The 16,434-nt window shown below is 43.5% G+C and overlaps 1 protein-coding gene across 1 annotated transcript; it reads left to right on the top strand.

The window, feature by feature from the left end:
• The first annotated feature begins 1,766 nt into the window (after nucleotides 1-1,766).
• Nucleotides 1,767-15,944, top strand: PPP1R17 (protein phosphatase 1 regulatory subunit 17). The gene is made up of 5 exons (XM_012778949.3): nucleotides 1,767-1,869; nucleotides 6,305-6,422; nucleotides 8,338-8,490; nucleotides 9,812-9,964; nucleotides 13,328-15,944. Exons 2-5 carry the CDS (start codon nucleotides 6,341-6,343, stop codon nucleotides 13,405-13,407), a joined length of 468 nt encoding a protein of 155 aa, XP_012634403.1. The 5' UTR covers nucleotides 1,767-1,869; nucleotides 6,305-6,340; the 3' UTR covers nucleotides 13,408-15,944.
• The last annotated feature ends 490 nt before the right edge of the window (nucleotides 15,945-16,434 follow it).

Genomic DNA, 16,434 nt, shown 5'->3' with positions numbered 1-16,434 from the left:
GGCCTTGTAGTGATTGAAGTGTTCAGTATATGGCTGTATCAATATCAATATCAACATACTGGTTTTGATAATGTGGGATAGTTTTACAAGACGTTACCTTTGGAGGTAACTGCTTAAAGAGTACAGGGAATCTCTATATATTATTCCTTACTACTGTATGTGAATCTAAAATTTTTCTCCAAAAAAATTTAATTTTTTTTAAAAAGTTATGGGTTTAGGAAGAAAGTATGTCTTTTCCACTCAAGTTTGGAATGAAGATGCTCCTAACTCATCGGCCAGCAAGGCTGTTGCTAAGAAGATGAAGCAGGCAGTTTGGAACAGAGAGCGGGGTTCCAGGCACTGCCCCTCAGCATCCAGGGGTGTCCCTTCCTAACCAGAGCATTACTTCTCAGCAGCTCCTATCTCTTTCCAGGAGGTCCCCAAATGGAACAGACAAGGAAGTCTACTCCCTGATGATTTTTCACCATGGCCTCTGAAGAAATTCTAACCCTAGGAGTCAACCTCAGGAAGAATTTACTATAGTTTCAGCCCTGTCACTGGGGGTGCTGGCAAGTGGGAATAGACCTGTTACCAGTCACTAGCAGGTAGCTGAAGCCAGTGAGGGGCTCCCTGGGACCTGCACTGCCTGCAACCTCAGGAAAGAAAGGAGACGATGTGGGCAATGGCTCACATGGCCCATGGCTCTTCTGTGAGAATACATCCCTGGGCACCACTGGGTGGTCTCTTGGCTGCTGTCAGGGGTCTCAAGCCCTTCCAGGCTGTGCCGAGCTTTACCTGACCTCCCACACTGACCTTCTGCTTTGAATGCCTGGACCGATGACTGCCAACTGCTGTTCCTCCAAGCCGCACACTGAGCTCACAGTGAGCTCTCCTCACAGTGAGCTAACCCGCAACATAGACCCTTCCCCTCCACCTGACAGCATGCCACACCCCTGCCTTGCTGAGAAAACTTTGGCCCAAGTCTTTTAGGGAGTGCCTGCTTATTCTTAATATTGGAACATGTGGTTTAGTTCCTTCGAAGGAGCACATATTTCCTGCCTCCACACCCAATCCATATCATCAGGGGCTGCTTCCTTCTGCTATGTGCTGTTTGAAAGTGGTTAAAAGCATGGTCTTTACCATTCAATTACCCAGTTCAAAGCCCAGCCTTACCATTTGCTAGTGGTGAGACGTGGCAGGTGATTGGGCAACTCTGGCTCCAGCTTCCTCATCACTAAAATGGGATCGTGGCGGTAGGTCATCTCACAAGGTTGGCATGGGGATTAGATGAGTTGATAGGAGACTCTACAAGATTGCCTGGTCTATAGGTAGCCTTATGTAAATGTTAGCAACTGTACTGTTACTTCTCACCATGGTAGCACCCTGAAAGGCAGCAATGGTGAGTGAAAGTACTCTGCATTAAATTCTAATAGATTTGAAGGTCGAAATTAGCTGGGTCAAAAATCCCCTCTTGGGCAAGTCACTTAAGCTCTCTGTGCCTCAGTTTTCATGTTTGCAAAATCAGACTGAAAAAGGACCTATTGCACAGGCTTGCCATGGAGATCCAAAGATGTAGCTGGCTCATGTGGATTTTTCTGGCTTGCACACTAGGAGCTCAAAGTGTGAGTCTGTATATTGTATTTTGCAATGTACAGTCACTGCAGTGGAGAGAAGTGATGGTGAGGTGAGTCCTCTATCCTTCTCCATCCCCCTTGCCCTGGCGCCTGTGAAACGGAGCATCCCCATGGCAACAGCAGCAGCTGGTCCCTAGATAAGAGGAGCTGGAGCCGGCCAGCAGCAGCCACTGCTCAGAGCAGCCAGGCCCAGCTTCGGTGAGCAAACGCGCCCTCCCTGTCTCTCGCCTTCTCTTCCCAGCGCCTGCACTGATTGGTAAGTGCTTTGGATTTTTACTCCAAAAACTTTTGTGGCAAGAAAAGCAAGTTTCTAATAAGTTACAACTTCTTTGTGGCTGCTGGGACAAAAAAGGCTATCGCTGCTGGCAGGGGGCTTGTGCTTTATGGAACAAGGCTGAGCTGGGGCAAGGTGGGGAGCAGAGAAAGTCACCACTTGCAAGTTATTTTTCCAAAGGATGTGTGGTGCTGAGTTCTGTAAAAAACCCTGAATCCTCATGAACTGAATTGCAAAGTTTTAAGATGAACGTTGGTGTATCTGCATGTTCACACCGGAGGGAGAGGTTTATCTTACAAGGCTGGGGAAAGGGCACTTCTCAAAAAACATCTCCGTGCCCTACTTCAAGTCAGAGCCACTCCTTCAGGAATACTGCCAATTTAGGTCTTCTTAATGAACAAATTTAATTTTACAATGTGGTACTTTTTGATCTGAATTCAATCCTCAGGTTTAAAAGAGGTTTGACAAAGGATCTGTACTTTACACAGCCAGAGGGTGCAGTAACCAGACACCTCATGGGCCGTGGACATAACTTTCTCCCTTTTTATCCCATCATGTAAATCTAGACCTGATTACTTTGTGGATATTCTTTAGATTATCGTAGAGCTAAGCTAAGTGTCAACTCGCTCCTAAAAATCTATATTATCATGTTCCCGAGACCCAGAAAGGGGTATTCTGCAGTTGGTTTGTGCCTAGGACTGTTGTCATCTCATTACCAGCTTCAGAGAAGGCCAAAAACAGGATTAGGAGATTATTGTGACGGATCAATTTGAACATACATATTAAAATCACAAGGGGAGGACTGAAAGATCAAAGGCAGCCACTCACTCATTAAAAGGTTAGCATGCAGGACCTGGGCTGGGTGCTTTGCACACATTGTAGTGTTAATACTCTCCACAACCCTGAAGAAGAGCCACTATCATCCCCATCTCACATATGGGAAAACTAAGTTTCCAAGAGGACACATAACTTTCCCAAGTTCAACCAGCAACCAAACCATTGCTTCTACCTCATATTGCCTCCCAGCATCAAATGCTTACAGACATGAGAAATTTTCTGTCCACGAGTTAAAATACATATTCTCACATCCGGATGAAATACCTACTCGGTGTTAAGAGAAAAGAAAAAATGCCCAGACCACCTTCTGACCACAGACAGAACCCATAGATCTTTGTTCAGCAGCAGAGACAGCATTACTATCCTCCTGAAATGGGAGCGAGGTCTGAGCCAGTAGAGGCCGGCCTCCATAAGACGTATCCTCAGTGTCCCCAAGCTTCCCTGATGTGCCTGCCCTTCTGCAACTTTGTGGGGTTCCTTCCCTGGCACCCAGTTCCTTGCCCCTTTCGGTTCCTGTTCTCAAAAGAGAAGGTGACTTCTGTCATTAGCAGTCCCTGTGTACTGTGATATCAGTTTATATATCTCCTCTTTCCCCAGTACTTGCATTTACAGTGTCTCTCTGTGAAAAGGAAAGCTTGGTTCTTTGTGAAAAGGAAGATAAAGATTAGTAAGAAGAAGTTGCAAGAGTTTAAAATATGGGGTCCTGAAAACCTCCCTCAGACCCTGCTATTATATCCCTTGGTCTTTTCCATGCCACACAGACTACCTACATTCTGTCAGAGAGCAACAACTGGAAAAATAATGCAGATTCACAATCCTTTATTCTCTAAACGAGAAATCTAAAAAATTCTGAAAACCAAAAGCTTTGCTGTTGTTGTTATTGTTGTTAGCTTCGATGCCAACTCATTTGGTAGCAAAACCTGACCTGAAAGGGTATGAATCTTTTTGTAGTCTGTCTTTGTGTCATTTAGTGTAAATATGCATAGTTTTGCAGCAGAAAAAAATGCATGTGATTGCTGATACTCCCCGAGCCCCTCTGGGAGTGTTACATAATAAAAATGTCCTGGTTTCCACAGCATATTGGGCCCCAGGCTTGTCATAAGGGGCCAATATTGACGATCACAGCAGCAATCCAAGTCCCTGTATGAGTGTTAGACTGCAGAGCCCACAGTGAACCAATAAGTGGCAAGAGAATGTTAAAGGGTCACAAATCTTTATATTAGAGGCAGTTTAGGAAATACCCCCAAATGTAAAGTATCAGTCAACAAACATCTCTGAACATCCATCCTAGGTTGAAATTTGAAGACCCAGAGAACCCACTGTTTAGGTATGAAAGAAAGAGCTGGTGCCTTAGAAAGTTACCAAATTACAGGGAGCTGCTAAGAAAGATTATGAAATTTTCCCTGGGCAGCATGACAAGAGCAGGGTCCCTTTATGACACCTGCTCAGGGTAGAGACAATTAAAGAGAAGAAGGCATGAGCAGGATCAGGAATAGGAAATGGAAATATCCCACTTCTTATTTCAGGAATTAGACTGGCTCATGTCTTACAGTGGTTCATTCTGAAAGAACACCCCTTACCACTGAGAATAAAAATGGAGATACGGTGGGGGCACCACAGAGATGTGAGCCTCTGCACATTTATCATAGCAGCGATAGCTTGTGGGGAGACAGGGCAAAAATGATTATATCGTACTTGGGCTCCACTTGTCCTCACTATGTCCTTTAAGATTTAGCAACTTCATCAAAGTCATATGGCTTCTTAGTTAAAGAACTGAGATTTAATCTGAATCTGTTTGACTTGAGAGCTCAGGTTCAAATTAAATAACCAGCTCTTAGGCACACAGGAGCAGCCATAGGATCCAAGTACAAAGAGAAGCTGACCTCACAGGGGCTGGGGAGAAGGAGGGGAAACTGTTGCCAGGCAGGACTTAGTGTAGATCGTAGGGGCTCCTGTTCCAACAATGCCTCTGACCCCGAGTACACAGCTCATGATAGGTCATTGTAACCTTTTGAGCCCTAGTTTTTTCTTCTGGCGAATAAATATTTTCACCAGATATTTTCTGCGAAGGTGATTTTCAGCACAACATCTGTGAGTAGGCTCATGACTCTGCTTGAAGAGGAAGAAAATTGGTTAAATAAATTCATAAGACCACATTTGAGGCTGCAACTTTGCCTTGAGACCTCAGCATTGAGCCCACTGGCCCCTAGTGATGTTCCCACAGCTGTCCTCCGCACTCAAGCTTGTGGGGGCTGGCCTGGCCAAAGCTAACAGCACACTTCCTTACGGTCCCAGGGAGTGGGCACGCTCTATACATACGCTAAAAACAGTGGTCTGAATTGATTTCTGCTGAAGTCACTCAGTACAATCAGTCTGCTCAGAGTGACACTAAAAGCCATACTCAAGTGATCAGTTAATGGCTCCATCTGCTATGCAATGATCTCAGCTTATAGGGAGAGAGAGTTTCCAGGCTTTCTGGGGAAAACCGGCTTATTCCTCAGAACACAGCTGAGTTGAACTCATTCTAGGAAGTTGAAATGTTAGCACAACTGATCCGTGTGTTCGGTCAAGGAATCTCAAAAGAAGAGGATCAGTTGGGTCATTTTAAGCTTCTTCATTCCTCCCTTACCAGCTTTGCTATGGTTGGTTATGAGTAATAAATTATCCAAAAGGAACTCAAGAGGCAGAGTCTAGGCAGGCACTAATGAAGATTTTCTATAAATCTCAGCTAATGCATTTCTCATTCAGACCTGACATGTGTCCATTCTGGATGTCCACTCCTCCTGGCAATGGCTATAACTAATAGCTCTGGAAAGTTCAGTGGATTTGTGGTCCAGGAAAGATAGGGGGTGGGGACGGGGAACAGCTTTGCTCTCATGTCAGGAATCCTTAGGGGGAAAATAAAGATGCATTCAAGACCTAGATTTTCTCCTACCACATCTCTGCCGCCATCATGATATGAACAGGGAGGCAACCATGTTACTTTATAGTTGCAGAATGTCAGGGTAGAAAATGAGAAGTCTGATTCAATTTGAGTTCAAAGGATTCACTTTGTTTTTAAGAGACTTGATTGTACAGTGGAAGTCTGCAGAAATGGATCCAGATCTAGGCTGGGCTATTTAATAGACATGTGACTAAATAAATTAATTAAACTTTCTGAGCCTCAGTTTCCTCATCTGTAAAGTATACATAATCCCATTTTGTAGAACAGAGAAAATGTAGGCAAGTTTCTGTGACTCTCTACTAACTCATTTCTCATTCAGACTTGGCAAGTGTTCATTCTGAAACTCCCAAAGAGCCTCTGAGAGAGAGCAAATTTTGAACATTTGATACATGACAATTACCAGTAAATCTGTGTGTGTGTGTGTGTGTGTGTGTGTGTGTGTGTGTGTGTGTGTGATTCATTTTATCTTGGCTTAAATCTCAAGTAGAGAGCTTCTAGTAACTAAGTATAAGAAGCAGACTTGAAAAACCAGAACTGAATTGGGAACATAATACAAAGTGCTCAGAAATATAGTTATTTAATAAATGAATGAATGAACAGAAGGCATACTCTGGACTGTTTCTTATACTTCTGTAGTGCTGGAGGAGAAATACACACACACCCTCTTCTTTGATGATGTCCACTCAGCGAATGCAGCCACTGGAGCTCTCAGAAGACAGGCTGGACAAGCTAGATCCTCGCTGCAGCCACTTAGGTAAACGCTGTGTTGTGAATGTCAGTTGTGGAAATCAGAAAGGGGGAGTCTCTGCTATTTGGTTTGTGGGTTAGTCTGAGAGAGGCCTCCCGAAACCCGATAGTTTGTGCCTTCTGGTCATAGCCAACGCCAGATGGGTGGGCAAATAGCCATGGGTCTGTGGGGTCTGCCATGTAAATATTAGCTGAAGCACTGGAAGGAAGTTCATTAGAGAGAGAGAATGAGAGAGAGAGAGAGAGAGAGAGAGAAGGCATTGTCCTTTTTTGGGGGTCTTCCAGAGTCCCGGACAGAGCATTTTTGAGACAATAAATGGAATGTGGCGGTCTAGCTTGTTTCCAGTATTTCCTGACACACTTACACCCCATGTGTAGAGCCAATAAAATATTTCAAATATCTCTCTTTGCCTATCAAGACAGAATTTTAAATAGCCTTTTTCTGCTTTATTGTCAATCTGTTTCCTTTCCAGAACTGACTTTTTACATAACCTTTGTAATGAAAATACCAGAAACATTTCTGCCTCTACCCATTTCTAAAAATGAGACACTCAGACTTTTGATGGATGGGCCTTTTGCATATTCATAGCCTTTGTCTATGCCTCGCCTGGTTATGACTCCCCCCCTGCTCCCCTCTCCCCATTTGCCATAAAGATATTTTATGTTGAGGATTTCTCCAAAAATGGGGAAAAGTGCAAAGGAAAAAAAAAGTCAAAATTGAAGCAAATGTCTTACTCTCTGCACTGAGCACAGAGGAGCGTCCTGGGGTTGAACAGTGGCCCTGTGGCAGGTCTGTATCCAGCCATTACCTCTAGAGACCCGCAGCAGGCAGCACCCATTCTGAGCAACATTCATTCATTCATTCATTCATTCAACAAATGACTGTGCTATGTATCATGGGGATGGGGATTGACTGTGCTATGTAGTAACACATTTGAAAAATTGCTTTTTCAGCCAGATATTACAATACATAGTCCCAATAGTCAGATCAACCTGACTCCACAAACATGCATTTGTGAAAGGGAGAGGCAATTAAGAATAAAATTACAAAAAGGATATAATCCTTAATCTCTAGGAAGTCTCTGTCTGGAATAGGAGATACATCATTATAGAACAATGAACTAGTGTAGAACAATGACAGAGGAGCCCAAAGGAGAGCAACATCAACAAAAGCACTGGGAAGTAAGATGGGGCAGAGGGAAGATTTTAATGGGCAAGGAATGATCAGATTGGATTTATTACATACAACAACCTCTGATGGACTTGACGTAAAAGGCAGGCTTCAAAACCCTGGTGTGTCGATGCAGAGGATTGAGAAAAGTAAAAAGATGAGTAAGAAGACGGTGGGACCCTAAGACAGGATGAGCAAATAGGAAGAGTTACAGGGCCAGGGGGGAGGGAAGGGACAAACACTGAAGCCTGAGTGTGAATCATTAGGATGACTGGTTGGCCATAGAAATGAAGGCAAGTGAGGCATTTACTGAGAACCTTGAGGAAACTTGCCAAGACTAAGGGAGATTACGCTTCCATCCTGGCCCTTGGGGTGTCCAACGAGAACATGCCTTGAGCAAAGGAAACTGAGGAGCACTTAGCACAGAGAATCTCTTCTCCTGTAAGAAATTTAATTCCAATCCACTCTCTGTCCTGAAGACGTTTTTAAGTTCTTCTTGGCCTTGATGATTCATCCATTTGAGTTCTCTTAATTTAGAGTTTTGCAGAATTCCAATTTTCCATTTTATTATATGAATTCATGCAAGGCCACTAAAGTCCCCTGTGGAGGAGGCCAACATGAATAAACACTTTTCTTTTTCAGACCAAATGCCCTCTGCCTCTATCCCCAGGTGTAATTGGAAGCCAACCAGGTTGTGACTGGCCCCTTACTCCTGTTTTATTCTTTTCTCTTTGTACCCTACCAAAACCAGATGATCTTTCAGACCAGTTCATTAAGGACTGTGAGCTCAAAAAGAAGCCAAGGAAGGGGAAAAATGCACAGGCCACCCTGAATGTTGAGTCAGACCAAAAAAAACCAAGGAGGAAAGATACACCGGCACTGCACATCCCACCTTTCATACCAGGTAATGGACAACGAGGTCAGTTTGCACAGCTGCAGAGGGGGGTCCCTTGCCACCAGGTCACATCAGGCTTGCAAATCTTTCCTTAAGTGCCTGGGTATGTTTTTAATAATGGGTACATTAGCTACAATATGGCAAGCTGCTCTAACAGATAAATTTTAAAATATTAGTGGCTTCATACCGTACGGGTTTATTTTTTACTCAGCAATAGTGGAAATCGGGGCTGGGGGAGCCAAGCTCTGCTCCAGACAGTCATTCAGGGACCCAGGCTGATGGGTTTTCACATCTTCAATACACGATGAGCAAAGTGACCAGGAGCTTCCCAAGTCACCATGAGTATCACTATCCGGCAGGCATGGGGGTAGACAGAGAGGAGGATTGACAAGAGACATCTGTGTGACCCAAGCTTCCACCAATCAGAGGCCTCGCCTGACAGCAAGGGAGGCCAGGAAATTTGTCTGAATTCTAGGCCCAGGAGAAATGCAAAACAGTTTGGTGAACAGCGAGCATGTCTCTACAACACCCTGGATGGGATGCGGGACACTCTCTTATTCTCTAAAGTTTTTGTTTTGTTTTGCTTCCTCTTCTCCTTCCCCCTCGCTCATTTATTTACCATCTTCTCTATTCTCACTCCAGTTGAGTGATACCAAACAAATAAAACCCTCATCTTGCTGGGAAGGAACTTTCGGTTTTCTGAAAAATAATAGTAGCACATAAATAGCTGAAATGTGCAGTAAGAAGTGATGTCATAATGAGGCCCTTAAAAGGACCGTGGGAGTTCGGTCTGGGTAGCGAGCTGTAGAACGTTTTATAGAAGAGAGTTATTAAATGATGGAGAAAAGTTTCACCTGTAGACTAGAGGTGAGAAGGCAGGAGGGTGGAGGTGGAGCGATAATTAAGGTATTGGGCCGGAAGTGGGCAGCACACAGCTTGCAGAAGAGCAAGCTCTCCGCTCTGGCTGAAGAGGGTGGACTTTGGGGGCAGAGCCTGGGCTACACACCTGTCTGCCACCTGTGAGCTGTAATAACTTGGGCACAGATCTTTGCCTCACTTTCCTCAGATAGGTGATGGTGGCCATAATCTTAAATTCCTCAGGGTTTTGTGAGGCTACAATGATACCAGGCATCCTTTGTATAGAGGTTGTTCCTAGTATAGCCTAAATAAATACTAAGTCTTATTATAAAGAAACTTCCTTTATTAAAATAAGTTTGGAAAGCTATATTGACTACTTCACCAGGTGTGTAAATGTGCACGGTCCTAATAGGTGCACATTTATGTATGTGTACTTGACTCTGTTTCTCTCTCTGTTCCCTTAACCACGCAGGTGTGCTTTCAGAACACGTCATTAAAAGATACGATGTGCAAGAGAGACAACCAAAGGGCAAAATGAGCCCAGCTCTTCATAACACTGACCTGGAACAGAAAAAGCCAAGGAGAAAAGACACACCTGCCCTGCACGTGTCCCCCTTTGCAGCAGGTAAAAGAGCTGGTGCAGGGCATTTGCAAGGGGCGAGGGGACAGGTCACAGCCTTACCATCTGGAGGTGCCAGGAGCATGGCCTTTGTCCTGGCCCGACAAGCTGTGCTGTGCTCAAGTGCTCTGGGGATGAGCCGGACTCACTGCTGCCTTTCGGGTTCATCTTCACTGGCAGGTCCCCAGGGGCTGATCTGGAGCCGGGGAGGGTCGGAGCATTACTCATGCTTCAGCAGAGCTGGTCAGAATCACTGAGCCAACGGAATAGAAATGTCAGTGGATCCTTGAGAGGAGCTGGAGTGCCCTCCTCCCCAGTCCCCCATGCGTCATGCATCCTAAGGCTGCTGGCTGATGCTCCCAAAACACCTGGACTAATTGGCCAAATCCTCAAAAGGGGAGAGAGAAAGAGAGATGCAGAAATAATGAGAGCTATTATATCTCAATATGTGTCAAATTCAACCCAGAAGTCTTACTGATCTATGTGCATAACTCCAGGCTGTAAGGAATCTACTCTGTGAGATGTAGTCCTTGTCCCTGAAAATTTTATGTGCAAGGAGAATAAGACATGTACATTCATGACTAGAGTGTGAGACTGTGTGTGTGTGTACGATATGCTTTATGCAGATAGTTGTGGCAAGACAGTAACAGAGGGGAAAATGTACGAATATTTATAGAGATCATACTAAATGTTAGGTACTAAGTTTGGCATGTTTCAGGGATTTCTAAAAATAAATTGACTAATAGAATAGCTATTACCTCTTTTGACAGATAAAGAAACTGAGGAAGAAATATTAACGTATTCGGCCACTTTAGAATCGTACATGGACGAAACTGATAGATAGTTGTCTGACTGGCAGAGTGGTTGGCTCAATGATGAGATGATTAGATGGATAAATGAATGGATCCATTGTGATCAATATCAAACACTGTTACGTGGCAGAGCCAGGGCTCAAATTCAGGTCTGTCCCACCTTTGTCAGTTTTTCCGCTATGGTGTGGTTTGGACATTAGCATTATAGGAATCCAGAAGGAACACTTTTGAGAGAAGATGAAGTTTGGTTGTTTCTATAAAACTATGTTTCCCCATTATTTATTGTAATAAAGAAAAAAATCAAAAACAGCTCAGAAGAAGACATCATGACAAAATGGTCAGAGGCTTGTCCCCAGCCATGTTAGAGGATGTGGTTCTAAGTTCCATGGGGTTTGTGTTCTCTGCACTCTGTCTTTCTTCCTCTCTTCCCACCTCCTCTTGCCTCTATCCATCCCTTTGTCTTCACCACTTGCCAGTATACCAAGATTAAGGGTAGGTATGCAACCCACCTGGTCAGGCAAGTGATAACCCTTTCTCACTTTCTCTCTATCTGTCTCTCTCTGCTTAGGAGATACAGGAGTCTAATCCTCAAACTGTCATCATTCTTTTTTTTTAAGACAGGATCTCACTCTGTTGTTCAGGCTGGAGTGTTACAGTGGCACAATCATAGCTCACTGTAGCCTTGAACTGCTGTGCTCAAGAAATCCTCCTGTCTCAGCCTCCCATTTAGCTAGGACTACAGGCATGCCCCACCATGCCCAGATACTTTTTTTAATTTTTTGTAGAGGTGGGCTCTTGCTATATTGCTCAGGCTGGTTCCGAACTCCTGGTCTCAAGCAATTCTTCCAAATATTCTATTTGGCAATCACAGTTTTGCAGTATCTGATGGAGACTAATTATTTTCTGCCCATTCTTGTATCTATTTTCATTGAAGACTTTATAAAGAAGACTTGGTAGAGGGACAAAAAGTATTTATGTGTAAGGAGTCATCCTAGTAGACAAAACTGAACATGGGCTTTGGAATCAGAAAGGTCTAGGTTTTGTCTCTGGTTTTGCTCCCCACTAACTTTGTGATCCTGGGCAATCAATATAAACTATAAAGGTCTCCTTTATTTTACCTGTGTTTACTGTGTTTCATAAGCGATTTATGCAAAAGCCTTAGTTTCAGCCAGACTCTTGAAATTGTTTTTCTCCTCCAATAAATATCAGCTAATTGGTAAAGAACCCATACGAACAAACTAGAAACTGAATCAAACGAATAGTCATTAGGATCAGCACGTAGTTCATTAATTTGCTGCTGTTGAATGGAGTCCAGCGTTATAGAAAGTCTTCGTGTGGTGCACAGCTTCTCTCTCTCAAGTTTAGATCTTTCTGAAATGCTTCATGGACTGAAAAGTCTCTAACTGGGAGAACAGGGAGGGAAGCCGTGCTAGGCAGTGGTGGGGAAAAGACTCCGTATGGCTGGAGTGGGATGACAGGAACCATGAGGACTGCCCTTAAATCACAGCTTCCTTTGTCCTTTTATCAAAATGACTCTCCTCTACACTTCACAGAATGAGCAGAACCACCCAGACCTCCTTGGCTGGCCTTTTCTGAGCTGATCAGTCTAGAAAATTGGGCTCAGACTTCTGAATTTCCCAGACCAGTAAACTTTTAAAAATATATACTGTGGAGCCCAACATAGGAATAGCAACTTTTTATTTTGCCTAGTAAGGATGCTTTAGAAAACCATCTAACATTTCTAAAATCTCCTAAAAGAAGGGGTATCCCCAAAAGAAGGAAAAGAATAACCTCAAAATAAAGAATAGCTTTTTAAATTGTAGCCATACAGCCATATAAAAAACTCAACGACACTTTCCTTATATTCTCATTTCTCTCTGAACCATGTGAACTTTGTCATCTACTGGTACAGTATTGACATTTGGAAATAGCATGTCCAGACCCTCAGCTCAATATTTCTCCCAGATGTTATTAAAATACTTTTAAATGTGACTCCATGAGGCTTACCAGTTCTTTTTCAAAAGGAAAATAAGCTAGCAAATTGTGAAGGGAAAGGAAAATTTGACATTTAGCTGCTCAACATGTGGCTCCATGCTAAGCATTGTTGCATACATCTTACCTAATTGTCACAACCTTTTAAGATAATTATTAGTGTCCTCACCTTACATATGAGAAAATTTAGGTATGAATGTGCTAACTGGACCTGCCACAGACTCCAGGAGTGGCAGAAACATAAGTTCAAAGCAGATGGATGCTTTCCATCCCATGGTGCTGCAAGCTCAGGAGCAGAACTCAGAGGAGGGCAAAGGTTGCTCACCCCCCGCCCCAGGCTGTACATCCCCTTGTAACCAGAGTGGTGTCCTCACTCACCACCTCTGGGAAGGCCAAATAAGACCACCCATCTCCCTCTCTCTCAGTTGGCACCTCTAGCAGTTAGCCTCGCAGGCACTAGGAGGTTTCTGGGTTGCCACGCTGCTGTGCACTGTGTCTATGCTGCAAGTTTGTCTAGTATTTTAATTAGAGGCACTTAATTGCAGGTCTATGCTTTGTTTTGCAGGTGTGACACTGCTCAGGGATGAAAGACCCAAAGTGATCACGGAAGATGACGAAAAGGATGGTGACAAGATAGCTATTTAGAGATAGTTCCCTTGAGACCCCTTGTAAATAGGTTAGATCAGTTCCCTACGGTGACCTAGAGAAAAAAATAGACTTGTTTCTGTTCTCATTTTTGTCATAGTCTGACTTTAAGATCCAGACACTTTTCTCCCCCAAAGACATATGACATCAAATTGCTGGTAACTTCTTTGTCTCTCTTCTTCTCCGAGTCTGCTTTCTATTCCCATGTTTTGAATTTTCATTTTCCAATGCAATGGAAAAGAAAAAGATTATCTTAAATCAGGGGGTAACAGGGAAAGCTGTGGTGTTCAGTTTCTTTATTTTCTGGTTCAATTCATGGAGCAAAGAACACGGATAACATGGAGACGTTTACTTCTTGGTTTACGCTGCTGGGCAGGGTCTGACTTAGTTTCATCCAAACACTAGTCCAAGTGGGGGCTCCCTGCTATCAGTTAGAGAGGCAGGAATGTTTGGGTTCTAACTTACTGCCTGCTTTGGAAAACATGGTCTTTTATTTCTACTGTCCCATCTTAAGAATTCAACTGTCTCTGATGACATCTCTAAGATCCTTGTAACGGACACTCTCAAAGGTGAATTTATGAGCTGGGGGAGTCAGCCCAGCTCACCATGCCTTGGCTGAAAATACCAGAGACAGAGAGTGCCAGTCTGTCTGGGAAGCTTAGCAATATGTCCCCATAATTAGTTTTTGCTTTTAAAAACAGCAGTTCTTAACAATGCTGTGCTGACGTTTGTGAGTTGGGTCAAAAGTAAGCCATTACTGATGATAGGCAAAATATCAATGTTTGAGATGAATTTACTTTTTTAAAAATTAAGGTCAATTGAAGACCATTCTGATATTTTTAGACTTATTTAGACTGCAATATGCTTTCTTGGATGGGAGGGAAGAGTGTGCTTTGTTTGCTAGTGAGTAGGGGTCTGTATATAGCCCCTGCCCCAGCCCACAATCTGTGGGCCCCCATGGGAAGGCTTTGTACATGGGTCTCACGCACAGGCGATAGACAGGGAGAAAGGTGAGAACTAGTATTAACAGGAGGAAAAGTAGAAATTCAAATCATCATATCAAAGAGGGATAATTTGGAAGGTCTATATATACTCTGGCTCCAACAGCTTATTAATCCCTCCTGCCTTTCTGTCCTCCTCACAAAGATGAAAAAGATGTAGAACCCTGCTGGAAATAAAGATATTCTACCCACTTCTCAATGCCCTGCTGCATCTGTCCTAAAAAGACCCTAATTCCTTACTTACAATTACAAAGAGACTCACTGGTTTTAGTTTGGTTTTATTTTGCTTTTGTTTTTGTTTGTCCTGCAGAAGTTTAATAATGTTTGGATTAGATATTAATATTTAACCAGTCCAAACAAGAGAATGTACATAAAATTCCAGATTTCCACATTCTCTTGGAGAAACATCTCAAGACCTGGCAACTTTGGGGCCTGAATAGAAACATGGCAACTGTCAGTGTGAACTGAGTACTTGGTGGCCATTTTAGAAGAAGGTTGCGTTCCCAGGTTGGCTGCATGATATGTCATCCATTGACTTGAGTTGGAGCCCCCCAGTGAAGACCCAGGTTGTCTTCCTGGTGATCTTTGGCCTTTCTGATGCCAGTGCTCCACTCCCACTTCTGAAGGCTCCAATCATAGCTTTGTGGGGAGGAGAGTAAACTTGTGGCCAGACTGCTAGTTGAGGCATAAGTGGTAAAACAGGCCTCCATGAAGTCTTTCAAAAGCCAAAAGCAATTACAAGTATGTGGATGGTTGGATAATATCACCACCAATAGCAATCTTTACCAAGGGATCCTCACTCAGAAAACACAGATGCACTCTCATCCTAGCAGATTCGCTATATAAACATGATGTACATTTGCAGCCATGGCTGTAGACTGCTCAATAAACTCCAAGGCTACTCAGAAAAGCCCTCATCTTTTCCGATTTCCTGGGGTGGGATGAAAAGTAGACTGGCTGTTGTAGAAACAAAGGCCTTGGGTTCTTAGCCTCTAGTGTGTGACACTGAGCAAGTCTCTGGAACTCTCTGAGTCTGGTTCTTTATCTTGAAAATGAGAATGATAATTCTTACTTTGCCTTTTTCGTAATTTGAGAATTAAGTGAGGTAATGTATGGCAAAAGTCTTTGTAAGCTAAAATAAGGCTTTGTAAGCCCCATCCAACTGTAACTTAGGATAATTTTAAGACACCGTCAGAGCATGGACTGTACCTCTTCCATTGCCATATCCCCATTGCCTGGGTGCTGAATGGGTAGCAGTTATGTGAAATCAACTCACAGCTTCTGAAGAAATACTTTAGGTAAGGAGATCCCATCACCTGCACAGCCTCAACCGAAGAAAGGAAGAAAGACTAGCCCTCTCTTCCTGGGAAGATGGGCTTTGTAATAGAGAACTGGTCCCAAAAGAGCACACACAGAATGGTGAGCGGCAAAACCAGCCAAAACATAACAAACCCTGGCTGTCACTGGGACGATTTGGGTTGAAGCCAAACCTTCCCCACGTCCCTTCCACGTGTGGCCCTTTTCTGGCCAAGTAAAGTAGAGGTTTAATGAAAAGAATTACACTCCAATAAAACAGTTCTCAGCATATTGTAAACAACTTTCCTCCAAACAAATAATAGTCATATTAAGAAATTAAATGCATTGTGTGGTCGTCCATTTAAAGAGAAGGCTCAAATTAAAGGCATCCAAAGAACGGGCAAAGCAGATGGCCATTGTTCATTCTGAAAGCATCTACCTAGAACCCAGGCTACCTGAGAGGAGGAGGCACTAGACCTGAGAGATTGAGCTGTTTTACAAAAGCGTCACACAGGGCCTTTCTTTAAATCCAGACACCCTGTAAAAGCTGTTGGCTGAGATCACACAGCCAACTTCTAATGCCTAATTAGCACTTGGAGAGGCAGAGGCTGGTGCTGAAGGGTGGAGGTAGTACCATAAAGGACTCAAGCAGTGTTTCCTTTTAAATGCAATCAAGTGAATTTTCTCTGTGTTGTGCAGGTTGTTTTCTTTAAAACAAGAAAAGACTGAC

Source organism: Microcebus murinus, chromosome 9 (assembly GCF_040939455.1).
Source record: "Microcebus murinus isolate Inina chromosome 9, M.murinus_Inina_mat1.0, whole genome shotgun sequence".
Lineage (NCBI taxonomy): Eukaryota > Metazoa > Chordata > Mammalia > Primates > Cheirogaleidae > Microcebus > Microcebus murinus.
The sequence above is the reverse complement of the archived record's forward strand: the minus strand, read 5'-3'. Positions and strand labels throughout refer to the sequence as shown.